Below are 22,236 nucleotides of genomic sequence, written 5' to 3' on the forward strand. Positions count from 1 at the left end.
TGTGTTGTGGAGTCAGAGAAAAATTAAGAATTAACCAGGCCAACAGAATCACAGGGCTTCCCTGGTGGCACGGTGGTTGAGAGTCCGCCTGCCGATGCAGGGGACACGGGTTCGTGCTCCGGTCCGGGAAGATCCCACATGCCGTGGAGCAGCTGGGCCCGTGAGCCACGGCCGCTGAGCCTGCGCGTCCAGAGCCTGTGCTCCGCAGCGGGAGAGGCCACAACAGTGAGAGGCCCGTGAACCGCAAAAAAAAAAGAATCACAGAAAATGAAGCAAATAAAGCTGCCTTGGGGAAGGAGGAGTGTTGGGAAAAACTTCTCAGAGGAGATGGTCTTTGGGCTTTGTCCTCCAGTTAAATCAAGGGGCAGTAGGGAACTCGATAATATCAAGAAAAGGAAGGAAGCAACTGCTCAAGATTGCTCAAATCCTCTCCACTAGCAGCATCCCTTTAAAGAGTTTCAGATGCTGTGTCCACAAAGGGCCAGACCTTCCTCTTACCCTTGGTCGAAAGATGGAACAGTGTTGACCAGAACATCAGACACTCAATACTCCTCCCTAAAAGCCCCTTAAAGTGGCATCGGGGAGGGAAAATGATACTTCATCCATTCTGAACAAATAGGAAATTGCTATTTATAAGGTTTGATCTGAAAGACACACACCTCCCCTCCCATAGGGTAAATGCTGCACTGCTGAATTTGTCTGTGTCAGAGACTCCAGAGGCTGAATTGATTGTGCTGTAAATTGAACCTCAGGTTCCATTCTGAGTACTTGAAACATGACACTCCATCCACTGAGCCCTCCCGCCTGGGTGGGTTTTTTCCTTCAATTCTGAGATGTTGAACTATTTCTGCAGCTCTTGGTGCTGTCTGTGCCTGGGCCAGGAAATGCAGTTTTAATCAAATCTCATAATAATATAGGGAGATGTTGAAGATTAATACCTATTGATAATCCAAGCTGCCAGAAAGGGAGATACAGAGGAGAATTTAATCACCTGAAAACTGGTTGCCAAATAGTGTGGTTTTATTTTCAGCTGTCTCTTCCATCTACTTGTTTCCAACCCAGGGTGAGTTTTGACGAGGGCCACTCCTGGAACAAGTACGGTTTCACCTCGGTTCCTCTTTTTGTGGACGGAGCTCTGGTGGAGGCAGGCGTGGAGACCCAAATTATGACGTGAGTACTTCTTTGTCTTTGGTCAAAAGGAGCCTGGAGACCTGGGTTCTACTTCCACGGAGGCCATGGACTTTCCCCAGGGAGGCTTACACGAAAGCATTTCAGCCTCTGGACCAAAGTTTCCTCATCTGTAAGATGGACATATTTATGCAACACCCACCAATTCAAGAGACTACTGACAGGATTAGAGAAGCTGGGCTTCTAATTGAAAAGTTAAGGTTTCTCATAAAATTAAAGTATTGTAACAAATTTCCATTTATCCAAAACCCAAGCAAACAGAAAGCTTAAGTCTTTCGATGTGTTTTCTCTCTTTCCAAAACAGCCTAGTAAGGAACTAGGGATGGGGACAGAGGGAACAAAACAGACAACTTACTGAAAACAGGGAATGTTTTAAGGGAACCTCCTAGAGTCTGTGATATACACACACACACAGAATTGCTGTTGTTCCACTTCAGATTAATTTGCTGTGAAAATTTTTCTACACTCCTTTACGATGAGAATAGATGGTAGAGATATAGATCTTAAAGCTGTAAAAAGCTCCAAAGTACTTTCTGAATATTAAAGAAGATAATAATAATTTGATGTTTTCTAAAGTTATATCATAGTTTAATTCTTAAAAAGTTGATTATGCGTGTTTGTGTGCACTGCTGTAGGTAGTGGGGTGTGGAGGAATAGTTGTGGGAACACTTCACCAGCAATACAAAGCCCCACCGCTCTCCACCTCCCCTACTTCCAAGAGACTGGAATATCTTACACTTTAATTATTTGCTGGACAGAATGAAGGGAGTCTGCTGGGCAAGATTAAGGGGAATTTTCTATATTGTGGACTTGTCACAGAAAGGCTCATAGAATGCTCCTGGGCTAGTTTGGGGGAACGCTGTCATCTTCTTACTCTAGGGGACACTGCTCTTCTTTTAACCTTTGCGTTCATTAATTTCTTTATAGTTTGAATCAATCTTTTCCTGATATGAGACTGATGAGCTTTGCGGAGGAGGCAAATACAAGGGCAAATGGCTAATTCCTATGCTTTACTTTTTTTCCCAGAGTGATCAGTTGAAAAATCTTTTATAACTGCAGCTACGCAGTTTTGATCAAATGTTGTAATCTAGCCCCGGACGGGACCACTTTGCCATGCTCCTTCTTTCCACTTCCATCCTCATAACCAGAGGGCTGACCAGCCACTCCTCTGAGCTTTCAGAATGACAGAAAGAACCCAGCCATGATGGAAAATTGTGCACAAATCGGAGAAAACAAACAGAACAAATGGACAAAAGTCCAGTCCTAGGAAATTCAGCAGAAACACTACAAAGGGGTTCCATGTCTATAGGATATGTCTATAAAAAGAGTCTATAGGATTCCCAGTGTCCTCATTATTTAAAAAATGTTCATAACAGAAAATTTGGGTGGCTTCACAAAATGTCTTTAAAATTATTTGGAACAAGTGCATGGAAAAGTGATTTTAAATTATCTTCTTTAATTCTTTCTGAATTTTCCAAATTGCCTATACAACCTTCTCTCTATCTTCAAGGGTGTGAACTGTGTCTTTTAAAGACTTAACACTCATTTTTTAGCATAATCCATGTGTTAGGCACGTAGGCTCTATTGTTGGAAATTTAAAGACATGATGTCAAACCCTATGAGGTGCTGCTACAGTCTTCCCAAGGGGTATACCGTATTCGTAACGGATGTCTTTAGAGGCCAACTTGTGCCATGATAGAACTTCTCTGGACAATTCTGTTGTACAGTGTAAACAAGGATTTCTTGTAGAATTTGTTACTCAGGAAGTACAGCTTTAATTTGAGTGTTTTCAGCAATTTCTTTTTGTTCTCCTAAAATATTCTCCAAAACAGAATTGTCTCACCATCTAAATTTCTAATTAAATTTCCTGTGATAACAAATGGACTCTGTTGTTGCTGTCAACTCACTTTATTAAGAGTTAACACTATTGTATGCAAGTTTAGCTGTTTGAGCCATAGACAGTATTTAAGATATAGTATGTTAGTAATGCTTAGAGTCTAAAGCCTCATCGTTTGGTAGATACACAGCAACAGTATGTTGTATAAATACAAATTCTGGATGTTCAAAGAGATATCATAACATAAACTTTATTTCTAAAATACAAATGATTTGATAAGTATGTAGATATATATGCATAGTGAATATATATGCAAGTATTTGTATGTATAGACATATGTACATGTATATATGTACACATAGATATACATGTATATATGGAGAAATTTAGACAACAGAGATACAATGAGAGAGAAATCCCAAGGCTCTAGGGTCCCAGCAAGACCTCCGAAAAATTATATTATTAAAAAAAACCAGTGGTACCTATGTGCCAGATACTATTCTAGATGAACAAATCAAGAAGAAACCCCTGTCCTCGTGGACTGCATACATTAAATAAATGTGACATACAAATGACTCTGTCATGTTACCCAGAATACTCTGCCAAGGAATTAAAATATTTTCTTAGGAATTCCAGGAAGCGAACCCCAGAATACTAGGAATACTGCCATCTTTTTTCATAAGGATCTCTGACCATGAGCTGACTTTTCCAAATGATTTCCCATCCTTCGCTTAATCACTAGATATGAAAAGAAAACCTTCCTCCTTTCTGGGACTTCCTCCAATACGGCCACTAGGAAGTCTCAAGTATTGAGTTCTAAGTTCTGTAAGGCGAAGGTTCACACATTCAAGAAGATTGTGCAATCAATCTACTTGAATGGATCAAGCCAAATGTGGCTGCTCATCACAATCAAATCTGACATGGCCCTAGAAGGTTGGGCAGTGAAGATATGTATGGTTCTAAAGTCAGGTCTTCCCTGTTTTTTTTAGCAAAGAGACATACTGGTCCTCCTTTTATTCTGTGTTCTCCTTATCTCATACTGTGATTTATCCTGCGTTCTCTTGTATGAGGCCTCTCTGAACTCATTGCATGTTTCTCTTGGGCATTACTTTGAACAATAGTGCATGTACACCAATCTCTGCAGGACCTGGCGTTCCCCAGCAAATTTAAAGTGACAGTTTAAATTCTGTATTCATCTAATCGTAAATGGTAATATATATATATATATATATTTTTTTTTTTTTTTCTCAGCTTTGGATGGGGTTTAGCTGGTCACATGGATATGAGGGAGATTGACCTCAGGGCTAAACCATTTACTGAGAAGATGAGCTAGTGCTCCTGTTTTTCTTTCCTCCCCAATAAGACTCCAAGGAGTGTGGCAGAGTTTTTGTCTCCCTTCTACCTTGCTTATCAAGATTCCTTAAATGCTAGTATGTAGAACAGGAACTAGAACAGTGCAAAATTTTCTTATATGGGATTTGAGGCAGACAGGTAGTTGTCTTTCATGGAATTAAGATGAGTTTGGAAGCAATCATCCAACCAAGTATAAACAATTCAAGCTCCCTATTTTTAACTTTTTATTAATTCAAAGTTTCTCTAGTATGAAAATGATCCAGGGCTCCTTAGACAGCCAGAAGTGTAGGCCCTGGAATGATTGCTGAGAGGCAATTTCTGGCTCTGTCTTAGGTTTAAAAAGGACTTTAAAACCAAGTGGCCCACTAAGGATGACCACTGCTTTTCTCGCATGGAATAGCAATGACAAAGACTAAAGCAGGAGTCCAAATAATTTTATATATGCTTTAGGAACTTCGAGGACAGGAGGTCCATTTGGGGACAAGATTGCTTAACCTTGCCATTTAGCCAAAAACTTATTTATGATGTAGGCTATTTGAATTCTGTATCCTGCCTCTTTCTGTTAACCCTGACTTGGTAGTTCAACTGAAGTCAGGGAGAAAGAAGGACTAGCTCATTCACACTAAGGTTTTATTGCCTTGTTACCTTCATTTGGAGGATATAATATATATTAGTTTGTGATGGTTAATGTTATGGGTCAACTTGACTGGGTCATGGCGTGCCTAGATACTTGGTCAAACATTATTCTGGATGCTTCTGTGAAGGTGTTTTTGGACAAGATTAGCATTTAAATCAGTAGACCCAGTAAAGCAGATTGTTTTCCCTAATGTGGGTGGAACTCATCCAGTTGAAAGCTTGGTTAGAACTAAAAGGCTAACTCTTCCCTGAGCAAGAGAGAATGCTTTTTGCCTGGCTGCATTTGAACTGGGACATGGTTTTTTCTTGCCTTTGACTCCAACTGAAACTTCCACTTTTCCTGGGTCTCAAGCTTGGAACTATACCATTGGCCCTCCTGCGTCTCCAACTTGCTGACTCACCCTGCAGGTCTTGGGACATGTCAGCCCCCATATTTGTGTGAGCCAATTCCATATAGTCAGTCTCTCTCTCTCTTTGTCTCTATCTCCTATTCATTCTGTTTCTCTAGAGAGCCCTGACTACTACACATTTATTCAGAAACATTTCATGAGCTTCTGATATGTTTTAGACCCTCTTAAGGAATATCAAAGAGGTAAATACAATTATATCTACCTTTAAGGAGCTCTCAGTCTGGTGTGTTGGGGGGTGCGTGGAACGAGATACACAATCATCAAGAATCCCAAGTTATATAACCAGGATACAAGTAGAGGGAAGTGAAAACTTCACATGTATGAAATGTGACAACTGAGTCAGTCTGGAAGTTTCAATGGCAGTTCACCAATGGACAACCAATTAATAGGTAATAGAATGTAAGCTCAAGGAAAGCACACATTTTAAACAGTTTTGTTGAGCACTATAACCTCAATGCCTAAAAGAGGGTTGGCATGTAGTCGGAAATCACTTCTTATTGGTTGAAAGAATGAATGACTTCAAAGCAAAGGAAAGAACCATGAGAGAGCATGACTGGGGTTAAGGGGTTGAGCCTATGAAGGGTCTTAGGTTATGTTTAGGAATTTGACTTACATCCAGAGTGAGGTTCTTGAAATTGGAAATATGGAAGCACCACTCCTCTTCTCAAAATGTGTGGAGGGCTTTCCATTGACTTTAGGATGAAGTCCAAAATCATTGAATGGTCTATAAATATCTACACTGAGTCCATGTCTGGGACCTCATTTCTGGCCCCCATGCTCTGACCACCCTTCTCTGATCTAATGGTGCCTTTCTGCCCCAGGGTCTTTGTGTATCCATCTGGAATGTGCTTGCCCTCCCCACTTGAACAACTAAGCTTCTAATTAAGTATCTTTCAAGTGTCAGCCTAAGTATCAGTTTTCTGACACACTCTCCTTTAGCCCACCAGACCAGGTTGGGGCCCCACTCTATATATAGCCTTAGCCCTATGTATTTTTTCCTTCATAACACTTTAGGCAATAAATATTCATGAAAATGGCAGTTGGTTTAGTAGGTTCCCCTCCCCCTTCATCTAACCTTAAGACACAGACACACGTGTTTGCACATAAACAACACACACATGCACACACACACACACACACACACACACTGACTTTAAGTTCCCATGAGGGAGGATCTTTGTGTATTTTGTTTTTTGACTGCCATGTGCATCAGTTTTGTGCTAGCACCAAGGATTTAACCATATATATGTATTAAGTGATTGAATGAAGAAATGAATGAATTAACACAATAATCTTACCACCACTATGAGTATAGTGACTTCTCTGGCCCATGGCTCTAGCATTTTAGGGAGTTGCTTATAGATCCCCAGAGATTCTGAAGTGCTCTGATCAGAATCCAATAGTTGCAAGTTACGGGAGCCTGGAGTTGGGTAGGAATCAGAGCAGCCTGTGTCTGTGTGCAGACGTGTGTCTAGGGGATGACGAAGCAGGGGTGGAATGGCAGTGGGTGCAGAAGGGCAGCTAGCGAATGAGGACCATCCTGGGAATGATTTCTTATTTCTTCCACCTTCTACAGAATCTCTCCAGTGTGCAGTTCTCCCGGAGGCCAAAGCTCAGGAGCATGGAAACTTCTAACATCGTGGCTTTATAGGGGAATCTGTGTGAGAGAGACAGTTCCCAGCTTGCAGGCATGGGATTTGCTTGCTTTTATTCCTCTGTTTTGCACTGTCTTTTCAAATGTTATTATTTCAGCCTCTCCCTGGTAACCTTGACAGGAGCCATCTAGTCTAGTCTAATTCACAGTGAAATGTGACCGTTCTTATTACTTAAGGCTGAGAACAGGGCTGGATGATTGACAAGCCGGAGGGCTTATTGCTGTCTCAGGCAGTGGCTCTCCAGCTGACGAGGTGCCTGTGGCTGTTAGAGCACTTGGGACTCTTTGGTCCACTATTGGCCCCCAAATTAGCACTTTAAGGAGAGCTCTTTTTTGCTTGGCTCAGATGTGGCATCAGATGGGAAAACACTGCTTTCCTACAGCCTCAAAGCCACATTTGAAATTCTTTCTTGATATGAAGTGTTTTAACCAATTGGTTGTGATTTAGCTGATCTTTCATGGGGGCCAGGGAGAACCTGGCAGCCTCCCAGGGGGGAAACAAATCCCCAAAGGGAGGGGTGCAGCTTCCCTGGAAGAGAATAGATAAATTCTTACCAGGAGTGGGCAGCAGCCAACCTGTGTCTGCTCCATACCTTCCTTTGTGTCAGGTATCTTGCTGAGCTGTCTCTCAAACTTGATTTCATTGACATTTTGCAATAACCCCATCAGGTAGATCGGATTATTGTCCTTGGGCAGAGGAGAACACTGAGGCTCAGAGAAATTAAGCTCACACACTCAGTAAGAGGAAACCTGAGAGCAAGGAATGTGAGTTTCAAATCTTAGGCTCAGAGCTGAAATTTGAAGAAAGATACTAGAATTCTCCAAGGTTTGTTCAATAAAGGATTGTGGCGTTTGGGGCAAGAGGGGTGGGGATGTTATTCACTAAGTATTGATGGGTACCCGCTGTGCTACCAGACACGAAGTCACAGCAGACCCATTCAAACACAATCTATCTGATAAAATATGACCAACAGGGCTTCCCTGGTGGCGCAGTGGTTGAGAGTACGCCTGCCGATGCAGGGGATGCGGGTTCGTGCCCCAGTCTGGGAAGATCCCACATGCTGCGGAGCGGCTGGGCCCGTGAGCCATGGCTGCTGAGCCTGCATATCCGGAGCCTGTGCTCCACAACAGGAGAGGCCACAACAGTGAGAGGCCCGCGTACCGTGGAAAAAAATAATAATAAATGACCAACACATGAAAGAACTACAAAACAAGTAAATGGTAAGGGGGTAGGACAAACTGTAGTTGCCAGTGGATATCAAAGAAGAGATTAAAAATAGAGTAGCTAGGTAGAGCTTTGTGTCTGTGCAGAGAGGGAAGAGCAAAGGTATTCTAGGTGGGGGAACAGTGTGAGCAAACATGGAATGGTAGGAATATGAACTTGCCTGGCCTGTACAGGGGAGAGTGAGAGATGAGAAGGGCCAGAGACGCTCTCAGCAAATTGTCTAGGGCCAATTGCCTCGCTGAGTCCCTGTATAAATCCAATTCTAATTGGCATAAATCTCCAATCCACTGTTCTGCCAGCAGAACTAATAGCCAAAGTGAAGGGGGAGAGAGAACATTTTGCCTAGAAAATTATACAAACCCCAAATCTGCGGAGGTTTGAAAAAAGTGAAGACCTTCTTTCTACTGAAGAGACCGTGACCTCATGCTTAGCAGTGGACATGCTCTCAAATATAGCCCTGGAGCAACACAGAGACCTAGCCCTGAGCTTAAATACATTGTTTAGCCTCTAGTAACTACATCCGATAAAGTCATTGGAAATGAAGCAGTGCTGCTTCTGTTTTTCAATTCTCTGTTGTTTGCTAGAAGAGTCTGATTTTGCTTTGCCCAAAGTAAGTCATTCGAGTAATCAGCAAATCCAGTGAAACTCCCAAATCATCGCCTCTCAGGCCGGCTGCTGGATTCACGTCCTTCAGGTTGTCACTAGACTTGCCATCCATTCAGAGGCCCACTGAGTTGGGGCCAAGGAACACAAAAGCAGAGTGCATGCCTACATAGGGGGCTTGGATGATATTGGGAGGTACTGGCAGCTGGCAGTAGGCTGGGAAGAAAAGGCTTATTTTGACCCATGGATTGCTGTGGGGGATGGGGTGATGGCTGAGAACATAGATCTTGGAGGTCCACACTCCAGGGACTGTGCTCAGACTGCCACTTAGTATATCCCTGTGACCTTAGAGGTCTTACCTTCCCTCTGAGCTTGGGGTTCCTCATGTGAATGTGAGAATTAAGTGAAATAACCTCCATTGAGTGACATTCGAGATGTTTGCAGTCTCCAGAGTCTAATGATCAAGAAACGGGCCACCTTCAGGGAAGAATTTTGGCCAACTAGGGCAGGGGTCAGCAGACTGTCTCTGTAAAGATTTTTAGACTTTGCTGGCCACAGGGTCTTTGCTGCTACTTGCCCCTCCTGATCTAGTGTGAAAGCAGCCATAGACAACATGTAATGAATGGACATCAGTGTGTTCCAATAAAACTTCACTTCTGGACACTGAAATGTGAATTTCATACAATTTTCACATGGTATAAAATATGTTCCTTCGTTCACTTGCCCCCAACCATTTAAAACGTAAAAACCATCATTAGCTTGTAGGCCATCCAAAACAGGCCTTGGGCCAGATATGTCCCACTGGCTGTAGTTTGTTGACTCTGAACAAGAGGGTACATGGAGTTTAATCTTTTGTGGCTGTGTTATAAATACCATTTGAATTGTTGACACAATTTCTACAAACTTAGAAACTCTCCACCAACTACTATCTGTACTACTTATCCATATCCATAGACTACTTCAGTTGCCCTGTCTTATACATGTCCCTTGGTATCCACTGGGGATTGGTTCCAGGAAACACCCTGCTCCCCTGTGGATACCAAAATTCATGGATGCTCGAGTCCCTTATATAAAATTGCATAGTATTTGTATATAAACTTTGAACATCCTTCCACATGCTTTAAATCATCTCTAGATTACTTATAATACTTAACAATGTAAAGGCTATGTAAATAGTTGCGGGGGTGTGTCAAATTCAAGTTTTGCTTTATGGAAATTTCTGGATTTTTTTTAATGTTTTTGTTCCATGGTTGATTGAATTTGTGGATGTGGAACTGGCAGATATGGAGTGCTGACTATATTGAATACACAAATCATGTGAAATAGTTAAGTTTCCTTATTTCTTTTTTTTTTTTTTTTTTTTTTTTTTTTTGCGGTACGCGGGCCTCTCACTGTTGTGGCCTCTCCCGTTGTGGAGCACAGGCTCCGACGCGCAGGCTCAGCGGCCATGGCTCACAGGCCCAGCCGCTCTGCGGCATGTGGGATCTTCCTGGACCGGGGCACGAACCCGTGTCCCCTGCATCGGCAGGCGGACTCAACCACTGCACCACCAGGGAAGCCCCTCATTTCTTATTTTAACCATACAGACAAGTCTCACCTCTTTCAGGAAGCCCTCCACAATTCCTCCAGCTCTTACTTATTTTCTTTCATTAAATTCCTATCGTAAGCTTCAGCATTTGGATCACAGATATATTTAGTTTGGCCTTCACTTTCCTTAATGGAGCTAAAATTTGCAGGCAGAAACATCTTGCAGCACTGAGCCCAAATGCCCATAGTCCTACAGGCTGCTGGAGCTGCATGGCAGCTGCCCAGTTTCCACTGCGTGTGCCATTTCTTCCCCCACCTCTCATCTGATGTGCATGACTTCTCCAGCTGCGTCAGCTTACTCATTGTTCATTTAAGTTGCACTCCTGGTTCCTCTAAGATTTTGAATTTGTGATTCACAGTATAGATTCTACATCCATAATTTAATACCTATATTGTTTTCTTACAGTTCTTTTTAAAGTTTTAAAAATACAGTCAAGTACAAAAATTGTATTATGAGCACCCGCGTGCCAACAAACTGGAGTTAATAAATATTAACACAGGGCTTCCCTGGTGGCGCAGTGGTTGAGAATCCGCCTGCCGATGCAGGGGACACGGGTCCGTGCCCCGGTCCGGGAGGATCTCGCATGCTGCGGAGCGGCTGGGCCCGTGAGCCATGGCCGCTGAGCGTGTGCGTCCGGAGCCTGTGCTCCGCAACGGGAGAGGCCACAACAGTGAGAGGCCCGCATACCGCAAAAAAAAAAAAAAAAAAAATCTCAACACGTCATCATTTGGGTTTCAGATTTTTAAAATAAATAGCAGGGCATCCCAGGTAGAGTCGGTTTTCTTGGTATTGCCCATTTTCAGAACCTTTCCCCTTACTCCCTACACAGATCAACTACTGATGTGAATTTGATGTATATCCTTCTAGTATGTCTGTCGATACTTTTAATACATATTAATTATCCATAGAAATATATGTGGTATTGCTTCGTGTGTTTTTTAACGTGTAATTATCTAAATGCTCTCATTCCTCTACATGCTTCTGTCACTCAGTATTATCTGTCTTGGGACAAATCCATCTGATCCAGACACATAATGCTGTGGCATTATGTCGTGACATGAATATGCACAATTTATTTCTCCATGCTCCTATCGATGGACATTTAGCCTGTTTCCAGTTTTGCACTATTACAAACAGTATTGTCCTATCTTTGTATATGCCTCCCAATGCATACACAGAAGTTCTCAGAGCTGCATACCTAAAAATGGAATTGCTGGGTCACGGTGAAATGGCATTGTCACCTTTATTTTTGCACTGTGTTCTAACTGTTTTACCTATTGGTCATTTCTGCAGTTGAGGTCTTTTTTAGTCTGAAAGATTCATGAGGTTGGCTGTCTTATTTGTCATCCTCCGCAGCCCTGAACATGGAGGCCTGTGCATAATTGGGGCTCAGCAGGTGCATCGAGAGTGAATAATACTATTGGCCTGAACTGAAAACTATTTAAAAGAAGGGGCTGAATTTTATCTTTTTCCTGATTCTTTTTATCTCTTGGTTCAGGATTTGACACAAAGTAGGAGACTGAGAAATATAACAACAGAGAAAAACTAGACGCCTCTCCTTCCCCTGCTCTTTTACATCTCTTTTGACTCCCAGATATTTCCTCCTCTCTCAAATCCCATCTTGAACATCCATCTTCTCCCTCTTGTTTCCACCTCTTAGGTTCTCCTTCATCACCCAACTCCTGGCTCATCTTTCACAGGTTCACAGACCACACTCCCATTGTTGTGTACTTTAAACTTTGAAACCCGTTGAAGGAGCTTATTAAGTTTTGAGAAAAGAGTCAAAGTTGTTTGGACACTGAATGGTTTCTTTCAGTGCATTTAAAAATCAGCTTTCTTTCTTTTGCCTCTTCAGGTCCAATGCCTTTTAGTCTCTTTCTCAATCTTGCCTTCTTCTCTCCTGGTACTTATTTTCAAACCTTTTCACCTCTTTTCGCCTCTTTTCACCATCTCACCCAACACCATATCGTGTAACTAACCCAGGCTCTGCGTGCAGGATTCCTGGCTGTTGCTTCCCTGCCTATTTCTATTAAGGTCTAGTTCATGTCTCACTTTCACTCAGTGCAATTCCCCTGCAGCCGCTGACCTCCTTTACTACTAATCCCTTCTACACCCTAATGGGAAAACAGTCAGGTGGCATGGACGCACACCGAAAGCCAAGGATGTGGCCTGAATTTCTGGAGACCAGCAACTGCTGGCCTCGAAGCCTGGCCTTTCCAGGACACTGCTCTTTCTGCTTTGATATGAAATCGCTCCTCAGCAGCTTCCTCCTTGGATGCAGAGAGGAAGGGCCTATGGCAGCAAAGGAGGCGTAAGGGAGCCTAGGCCTTTCAGAGAGAGCTGAACTCCGTAGGAACACTTAAAGGAGGACTCAGGAATCCACATGTGTCAAGTTGCTATTACAAGAACATTGATCATTTCTTTATTCAACAATATGTATTGAGTGCCCACTACAACTTAGGCACTGTTCTAAGAGCTCCAGGAGCTGGGCTAAGACATAAACAGGATAGCCAAGGTCTCTGCTGTTGGGAAGTTGCTATGTTCTGCAGCCTCTTCTGTACCCTACAGAAGAAAAGTCAGTTTTGTATGAGGTTTATTTCAGCTCTAATATTTATGGAATATTTTTCCATATCCAATTGAATTTTAATGGTGGTGGTAGTGGTGGTGGTGGTGGTGGTGGTGGTGGTGGTGTGTGTGTGTGTGTGTGTGTTTGTGAGAGAGAGAGAGACAGGGCAAGAAAGATTTCAGGGTTACCTCTAACTTCCAAAATTTAAACTCTAGCTGTGGATTCTGATTACTGCTTACCTCTTAGTCTGAGAAAGAAGAACATTGTCAGTGAATGGAAGGGAATATCACAAAATATTAAAAGTGTTTACCTCAAGTGGGGTTTTTATTTTCTCAGCTATAGATATTTATAGTTTTCAGGTTTTTTTATGAGAATACATTATTTTTATAATGAGAAAAGGGAAATCATTTATCAAAATTTGCTCATGAAATAAAAAGCAGCTTCCAGATAGCAAAAGAGTAGAGGCTGCATTTAGGTATGTGTAGATGATTGTGTGGGTCACACTTACTCTACCTTTGAGGTCATGACCTAGAGGAAGGGAGAGTCATAACTACCCACCATCACTCCCCAGTGCTGACTAATGCTCTGAGTAAATTAATACTAAATCATTTCAAATAAGCAGGCTACTAGAATGCAATCAAAGACAAGAATGGAAAAAGACAAGTCCCACTAATAAAATAAAAATTCAGGAAATTGCTAGATAGTGGCTTCTGATGAAGCAGTGCTCTAAATAATCTTTTCAAGGTCATCTGGTTAATTTATGCTGCATTTGTAAGTTATTGCGTATTTTAAAAATTAATGAAAGATTTAATTATAGCAGGGTTGCCTGTGACCTTTTGTGAAATGACTTCATCATAAATCTGCAGGTATTTCAGAACCGTTTTCCAGGTTTCTAATAATTTGTTCTTAAATTAATGACATCCAGCCAGTGAAAGGAGTTGAGGCGGAGTAAAAGGATTGAGTTGGGATTTGCGGTTTCCTAGCAATGGCTAATTCTGAGTCCTGGACGGAGGTGGCAGAGAAGATGGTGTGTGACTCACCAGAATGGTTTAATTAACAGCTGGTTCAATTGTTTACTTAGAAGAATGAGAAATAAATCCAATGTGTCAATAGGGGCAATTGCAAGTAGCTAGTCTGGGTCATTGCAGAGCCTTTGATTTGGGGCACGTTTATTTACATGTCAGTGTGATGGCAACACCTAGACCAATGGGAGACTCCCTCTTCCCTGGTACCCAGAGGGATGCCCCCCTCATTTGTGAACTGAAGGTCTATGCCTGCCCTCCAGCCTGCTGGCCATCCATGAAGTCCAATTTAGATTCCGTCACCCTAGTATCTCTGACCTTCACCCACCTTAGGGGCTTGATGAGAGCAGCTAAGCTGTCTCTGGAGGGGAGCTCATTTCCCTAGAACCCAGAATACATCATTGTGTGTGTCATTCTGATGACTCATTCAGCCCATTAGACTGTGCAGAGGAATGACAGATCTCAGCAGATCAAAGAAAATCCTCTCTTAGAAGAACCTAAGAGCACACATTTATAGTTCCAGAGTTGCAGGCTAGAGCTTGGAAAACCCAGAGCTCTCTTTAGACACAGGAGTCTTAAGGAAAAGCCAGCAAAATGTGGAAAGTGGGTCTTGTCTGAAGCCTTCCCTGGTTAACCATAGCCCTGGATGTGATCACGTTCTTCCAGCAATTACTCCTGGTACTATTGTCACATGTGGCACACCATGACTCAACCTGCAAGCTGCAAAGGTATCCCCGTGAAAAGCAGTCAGTGTTGGTGAAAAAATTGTGGTTCGGGTGACTTGGGTTCTAGTCCTTTGTGTTCTTGAGCAGACCACTACTTTACCTGGGGCTTGATTTCCCCAGCTAGCAGGTGAAGGGGTTGGGCCAAAGATTTAGCCCTAAGGACCCTTAGTCTTGTGTACTAAGACGCAATAGTTCTGTTTGCTCTTTTCCATGGCCCAGGAACTCCCAACTAGAGGCCAAGCCAATGAAGATTGTCATAGTTCAGGTTCAAGTACCTCATTCTCCACATAGTAAGACAAATTGGGCCATAATTGGAGCTCTCTAGGTAACATCTTCTGTGCCTATTTCTCTTTTCTTACTTCCTCCAGCTGTGCTTTCAGTTTTTTATATTTCATGGTGTTTTCTGCCTTTTATGCAAGCAGCCTAAGGGACACCCCCCCGCCTGTGCCCATACTTCCGTGCCAAACTGTGCAGTCAAATGATTGCTAATGAGTCACAAAATGCTTAAGAAGGGATATGAGAGCCTTGTTGAAAGCGGTGCTGAGAACTGTGTTATAACATTAGCAGCAGCCGCCTAAATTGGACTCCTGGCTCCAAGAACTGTTCACTGCGTAAACTTTCACTGTGCTAAGGGTGACACTCAAAACATAGGGAAAAAATGCTACAAAAATTCAGAGGAAAGAGATCATTTTTTCTTCCTAAGAAGGAAAGGAGTGGAAAAGGAAGAAAGATCACAGAGAACATAATAGAAAAGTTAGCATTTAAATTAAAACCCAAAAGAATAATCCATCAGGAAGATAGAAAAATCTCAAAACCTGTATAGTGCAATGATTGTATAATACAAAAACCTACAAAAACTCAAGGAGAAATGGAAGATTTGAAATATTGTAGGGGAATAGTTTAATAAACTTCACATAGAAACCAACAGACCAAGCAGTCCAAAAGTTAGTGTGGTTTTGGATATGAATGACACTATTGCAAGCTTGATTTAAGAGAACTATATGCAACCCTCCACACAACAAATAGAGAATATGTTTTCTAAAAAAACATTTAGTATATTTTTTTCAGTTGACTACATACTGGGCCACATACAAAGGCTGCACTAATTCCAAAGAGCTGATCCATTGAGATTATATTCTCTCTGTTCAATCAAAATTTTTAAATGTACGAAAAATAAATTAAAAAACCCCCACCTCATCTGCTTAGTTTTGGTTTTTAAAAGAGAAAATGGTCACTACAAAATACTTAGATTTGAAAAGATTTCCTTCTCCTTTCCCCCCTTCCAAGAATTACTGCATATTATTTGACTTCAGACTTGCAGAATGGGTAGGAGTTGGACAAGATCAGATGTTGGGCAAGATCAGATCCCCAGCAGAGGAAAAGCAGGCGCTAGGAAATCATGCTTCTTTTAGTGGAACAAAAGGGAATTCTGTCTGAGCACAAGTAACACTGGGAAGTAGCAGGAGATAATGCTGCAAAGGTAGATAGGGAGGCTCTTGTATCAAATTCAAAGTTCTTAGCATGATATTCGTGACTAAATCTTGTAAGAGGTTAGGAACAAGAGTAGGTACCTTGGGAGTTCTCTGCATAGAAATTAAAGTTGAAGAGATGAATGTCATAGAAGGACACTAGGGGACGTCTTGAGCCACATATGAAGAACCCATGTCAAGTGTAGGGACAGATAAGAAGAAGGCTTAAGTTACCAACAGAGGCGTGAAGAGGAGGAGTGGGGGGAGAAGTAAGGAAGACGGGGAGGATATGGTGTTACTGAAACAAAGGGTTAGAGAAACTGAGCAAGGCCTCTGCTCCGTGGGAGAGGATTACCATCTGCTCACACAGGAAGTCTAGAAGAGAGATCACTTGGACTTTGCATACCTCAGGAACACTTCTAAGAGGAGATGGCATTTAAGTCAGGGCTTGGGTAGGTTTTAGGACAGGAGAGACTGAAGGAGGATGTTTCTAATGAAGAACATGGCAAAAATAAGGTGTGAAATCAGGAGTATGTGTGTGTGTGTGTGTGTGTGTGTGTGTGTATGCTAGGGACTCTGCTAAATGTTCCACAGCTATTATCATCAGCCCGTGTGTGTGTGCACACAAACACAAATATCTATGTAGAGTAGGCATTTGTAGAAAGGGAAATAGACCAGTTTGGCAAGAACAGATAGGGGAGAAGGAAGAAAAGTTTGGAAAGGAATATGATGGAATGCTAGTTCTAGGAACGCGGTCCCTATTCTATAACCATAATTTCTGAGTGTGGATGTAGTGTCATTGGAATAATGCTTTAAGAAAACTGTCTGGAAATGGGTGGAGGATAGGTTCCTTGAAGATGGATGTAGGGTGTAAATGAGTGAGGGGGCAAGAGGTACTGAGAGCCTGGAATACAGTCTTCAGCAGGAGGAAGAGCATCCAGTAAGAGCTTTGGCCTCACACGAATGTCAACTTGAAGCCTAGCTCAATCTTGACTTTGAACACGGACCTAGGGCCTCAGTTTCCTCATCTGAAAGGGCTATACCTAAGATTCTCAGGCCTTGTGTGGAGGATTCGGGATAATAATCGCCAGGGAACATTCAGCAGAGTCTCTGGCACCTGATAAGCATGCTATCAATGGTGACCGTCAGTGGTGGCCATTATTAGTATCAGGGCATAGGAGTGGCATACAAGTGGAGTTGGTGAATGTGAGAGATTTTGTAGAAGTGTAAGAAAAGGATTGAGAGTCAGGCTAGAGGTTAAGAGAGAAGACATACTGAGGGCGGAGTCTCTGCTAATGCAGAGGTTTCTAGCCTGATGTCTGAGAATTCAGCTGAGGCAGTAACAGAAAGAGGGAAGTCAGGAAGAAATTGACAGAGTCAGCTTTGGCCTTGTTCTCTTTCTTAAGGCAGTTCTCTTGTCTTCAGGCAGACAGAGATGGGAGAGGTGGGGGTTACAGGAGCTCAAGGTGCTGGTGCTGGAGTGACTGAGGAGGATAAGGGAAGGGGGAGGGCCTGGGGCAGCTCGATGACAACACAGTATTATCCTAGTGGAGTGCCACCAGCTGTTCCCTCAAAGGTCCGTCTGCAGTGACATCCTGCTAATCTAACTCCCCACGCACTATTGGTTATATCTTTTGCATATGTCCCGTGGCTTCCTAGTGATGAATTCTTGTTCTTTTCCTCTCGGAAGGATTGTGGTCAACCACTGTCTCCTTGAAACTTCTTTCAGCTTTTATAACTGTATATAAAAGTTGGTGTATTCGGAGGTCAAACAAAGAACCAGGTTACTATGCAGGGGAGAATCAGGTAACCGAGTTGCTCTCCTGTAAAGACGAAAACATCTTTACATAGCCTGCTCCTCTAATTACATTTAGTGTGGCATTGTTTCCACCTAAATTATAGCAATTATATATGAAGATCTCCTTTGAAATCATTTAATTAATGAGTAGCTATCCCTCTTTGTGGATGGAATTCTAATGAAGTCTTTTATTTTTGTAAACCACCTCCCTCCCTCAAATTAATCACTTCCCTACCCACAAGGTTTACTCAGGTCTGGATGGTGGATTAGAGAAGGTGTGTTATTTAGGGTCCCAGCAAATCACAGTTGTTTGTGGAAATCCTAGCACAGACCGTGATAACAAGGGGTAGAGAAACTGCTGCTATTTTTCCTGAGATTGTTTTAGTCCTCCTAAACCTCAAAGGACACACAACTCAACCATGTTCTTTGGCCCAGAAATAAGGGTCGATAAAGCTATTACCCCAATTTTGGAAGAAGTGGATGGTTTCGATAGATTAATTCTACCCATTAATCAACCCAGAACTATTTATTGAGCATCTGTTATATGAAAGAAGTGCCAGTGGAGACAAAGATGAATGACTCTAATTGATAAATCCTTTGTGTATGGGGTCACCAGGAGACAGATAGCTTGTCTACCTGGAGGTAGACATAGGGATTGAAAGAACATAAACTCTTGGAAATTGTCTTTTAGGAGCCATGTTCCACCTAGACTGTTTTTGCATCCCATCCTTTCAGTATATGTGTCACTGCTCAAAAATTATCTTCTGTGAGGAAGCTGAAAGCTTGAGAGATGAAGTGATTTTCTCAAGGTCACCTAGCTAATTTAGTGGCAGACGAGGACTAGGAAAAGACAAGTCTTCTATTTCCTTGCCTACTACTTTTGCCACCATGCCCAGACCACCTGTATGTTCAAAGTTAAACCACCACACAAGAGGACACTTTGTGACCAGAGTCACATTAGCAGTGCAGGCAGATAGCAACAGAGGAGTTTAATAGAAAGAGAGAGATGGTCTCAGGTTTGTAAAGCCCAAGAAGAAGGTAAATCTTGAGTGGAGCCAAAAACTCTCATGAAAAAAAATTCCAGGTGACAAGGTAAAAAGAAAAAGAAAAACAGAAGTAATAAATTTTAATAGATTTTTCCTGAAAATCCATATTGTGAAAAATAGCTCTGAGAATTCATTTATTTTGTTCTGTGGTGGGGAGTAACTTTTTCAGGGGAACTAAAGGGTAAGCTACCTGTTTCCAGACAGTCATATGTATTTATATATGAGGTGTCTACTTTCTGCAAGGCTCTATAGAAGATGTCACACACACACACACAAAAGACAAAGCCCGTGCATTTTAGGTTAGTATTTACCTTGCAAAAGGAATTTTGAGCCAACCCTATCGAAATCTCTTGATGAGCAGGGCCTTGGGTATGAGTCTGTGGGGGTCCCAGCAATGAGAATGATGGCGATGGTAATGAATATTTATTGTCAATTGGGAGTTTTCAAGATTTTCACATACATTGTCTTGGGGTTTTGATTTTGTTGATAAAAATATGCTTTGAGTTAAGAAGGGGGACTGGGGATACATTTCTGAAGAAGGAGGTCAAAATAGTTTATCTTGGTAATTGCAAGGAAGTGGGACTGTGGATGACAGTGTATTTGAACACGCTAGAAATTAGCTTTTTTGCCAAAGACTTGAAAATGAAGCCATCCTCTCAAATTGCCTTGTTCCACTGGTACCCAATAATCAGCCATTCTTTGTCAAGCAACTATTGTTGAAAAGCTTTATGTGGTCCAAAGAAGTATAAGAACATTCCCAGCCTTACAAAGCTTTCTAATTGGTTGCTACAAATTTGACCAAAAATACAAGAAAATTAAATTCTGGATAAGTGGTCTAGAGCAGTGTTTCTTAACAAGTGGTCCTGGAGACAACAACATCAGCATCACCTGGGGAGTTATTAGATATGCAATAATCAGGCACCCAACACTACTAATTAGAAAGTCTGGGTGTGGGACAATCTATATTTAACAAGCTCTCTAGTTGATTCTGATGCAGACAGTGGAGATCCTCTAGTCTAGAGATAACGGGACCATTTGAGTTTCTGAGGAACGAGAGCTCAGTATTATTGGAACAGTCACAGAAGACTTTCTAAAAGAAGTAGTACCTGTTTTGGGAATTAGTAGTACCTAGTTTTGGGAATTACATTATTCTTTTGGAAATGTTCCACATCTTTGGCTCCTCCACCCTAGCCATCTCTTGAGTCTTTGTATTCAATTCATTTATGAATCACTTTGTTTCCCAAAAAGTTACCACAAGTGGGATGAATATGCTTCCCCTGCTTTACTGGTGATAAGCTTAAAGGAACATTTCCAGGAGATGAGAGGCTTTTATCTGGGAAGTTGATTTCTTGTATTATTATTTAGAAACAGTCTAGGTTTTCACTTTCTCCAATCCAGGACCAGGTGGATCTAGTCAGCGTTTATCACCTCAGAGTGATGGACGTGGTTTCTAATCCCTCTGACTTCTCTGCAGGGTTCTCACTTCTACAGATCCTGTTGTGAATTTTAACATCTGTTTAAGGATAGTTATGAAAAGGGATGAGAAATGCTTGAAATTAAATTAGTCCTTATTTTATCTCTGACTTAGTTTGCTGTGTTTCTGTCATTTCTTCATCTTCCATGAGCTCCAATCAGAAGAGCAGTGAATGAATCCAGTATTGAACAGAATTAGGGAAGCCAGATCTTTGCAAAAGAGAGACCCTGCATCAGAGTCACTTATGCCCCATAGGAGGGGGCCCACCATGAACTGATAGTGGATGGAGAGACAGGAGTACACCAATGTCTGAAAGTTACTAAGAGGTTTTACCCTACTAATTTTAGTTGGGATCCAGTGAGAAAATGAACAGAGCTCATAATCCTAACATTAAATGTTTAAAAATTTGCATCTGGCACAGGAAAATGACCCCACAGGAGAGCATACTAGCCAGCCCCTGAGTGGAAATATCAGTGTATCAATTTACAGTTTGGGGAAGGACCTGGAAAACATGGTGTAAGGAAATTTGGTTAGAAGCCAAAGAAACACTGGTGAAAGGAATGCACCTGTGGGAACTGTAGAAGAGAAGAATCTAAGTTAGTCCACAAGTTCTGAATGAGCCTCTATTTTATGTTCAGTTCTGAAATGAGCCCTCCAATCAAAACAGATATCCCTAAAAGCCGGGAAGGCCAACAACATGGACATCCTTAGAGGCTCAGGGTCAGTTAGGCCACACATACTTGGATGATGCCAGCATCCTCCTCAACATCAGCCCTGGGAAATGGTTAAGCCTGAGCTTGGAGTTCTCTGCTTACTAACTCCTGAGCCATTCCTTTCCTGTGTGGGCAACTTTGTCTATTAGAAAGATCTCTCACATTTTGTAAACTTTTACACTTTTATTTTTTGTTATTTTTTAATACTCAAGAGATCTCCCTAGAGTGCCCATTTATTGGTCTTCCCTCCACTGCCCCTTCCTAAGTCATCCCCAGGTTAACCAGCCATAGTTTTATACCACTCCTTGGATTGGTAGATGAAAAGTGGTCTCAAATCATATCGCCATTTGTATTATTTCTTGTGCCTCCTGTAACAAATTACCACAAACTGGGTGGCTGAAAAAACAGAAATTTATTCTCTCATAGTTATAGAGGCCAGAGTCCAAGGTCAAGGTGGCAGCAGGACCATGCTCCCTCTAGTGCACTAAAGGAGAATTCGTTCCATGCTTGTTCCATCTTCTGATGGCTCCAGGTGTTCCTTGGCTTGTATCTGCATAACTCGTCTTTGCCTCTGTCTTCACATAGCCTTCTCCTCTCTGTATGTCTCTCTTCTTTGTATCTCTTATAAGGATACTTTTCATTGGACTTAGGGCCAGGATGATTTTATCTTCAGATCCTTAACTCACAACTGCAAAGACCTTTTTCCAAATACTGTCACATTCACAGGTTACAGGGAATAGAACATGGTCATGTCTCTTTGGAGAGCCACTATTTCATCCAGTACATCATCTGAATCCCTCTCTTTTCCAGTGGTCCTTAAACTTTGGGAACAGTGAACCCTTTTGAAAATCTGATAAAAAGATATGTAACGTCTCCATAGATAAATACACACAGGCCAGTAAATGCATATTTTATTTCAAATTTCAGGA

At 42.0% G+C, this 22,236-nt stretch overlaps 1 protein-coding gene across 1 annotated transcript in view; it reads left to right on the forward strand.

Annotated features, from left to right (window-relative positions):
* Positions 1 to 22,236, forward strand: part of SORCS3 (sortilin related VPS10 domain containing receptor 3) — a gene marked incomplete at both ends in the record, with an annotated part of 605,319 nt that overhangs the window by 532,290 nt on the left and 50,793 nt on the right. Inside the window, one exon of the mRNA XM_079708894.1 lies at positions 1,063 to 1,170. Coding sequence (XP_079565020.1) covers positions 1,063 to 1,170 — 108 coding nt within the window. The remainder of the gene's footprint in view (positions 1 to 1,062; positions 1,171 to 22,236) is intronic.

Source organism: Hyperoodon ampullatus, assembly GCF_949752795.1.
Source record: "Hyperoodon ampullatus genome assembly, chromosome: 1".
Taxonomy (NCBI): Eukaryota; Metazoa; Chordata; class Mammalia; order Artiodactyla; family Ziphiidae; genus Hyperoodon; species Hyperoodon ampullatus.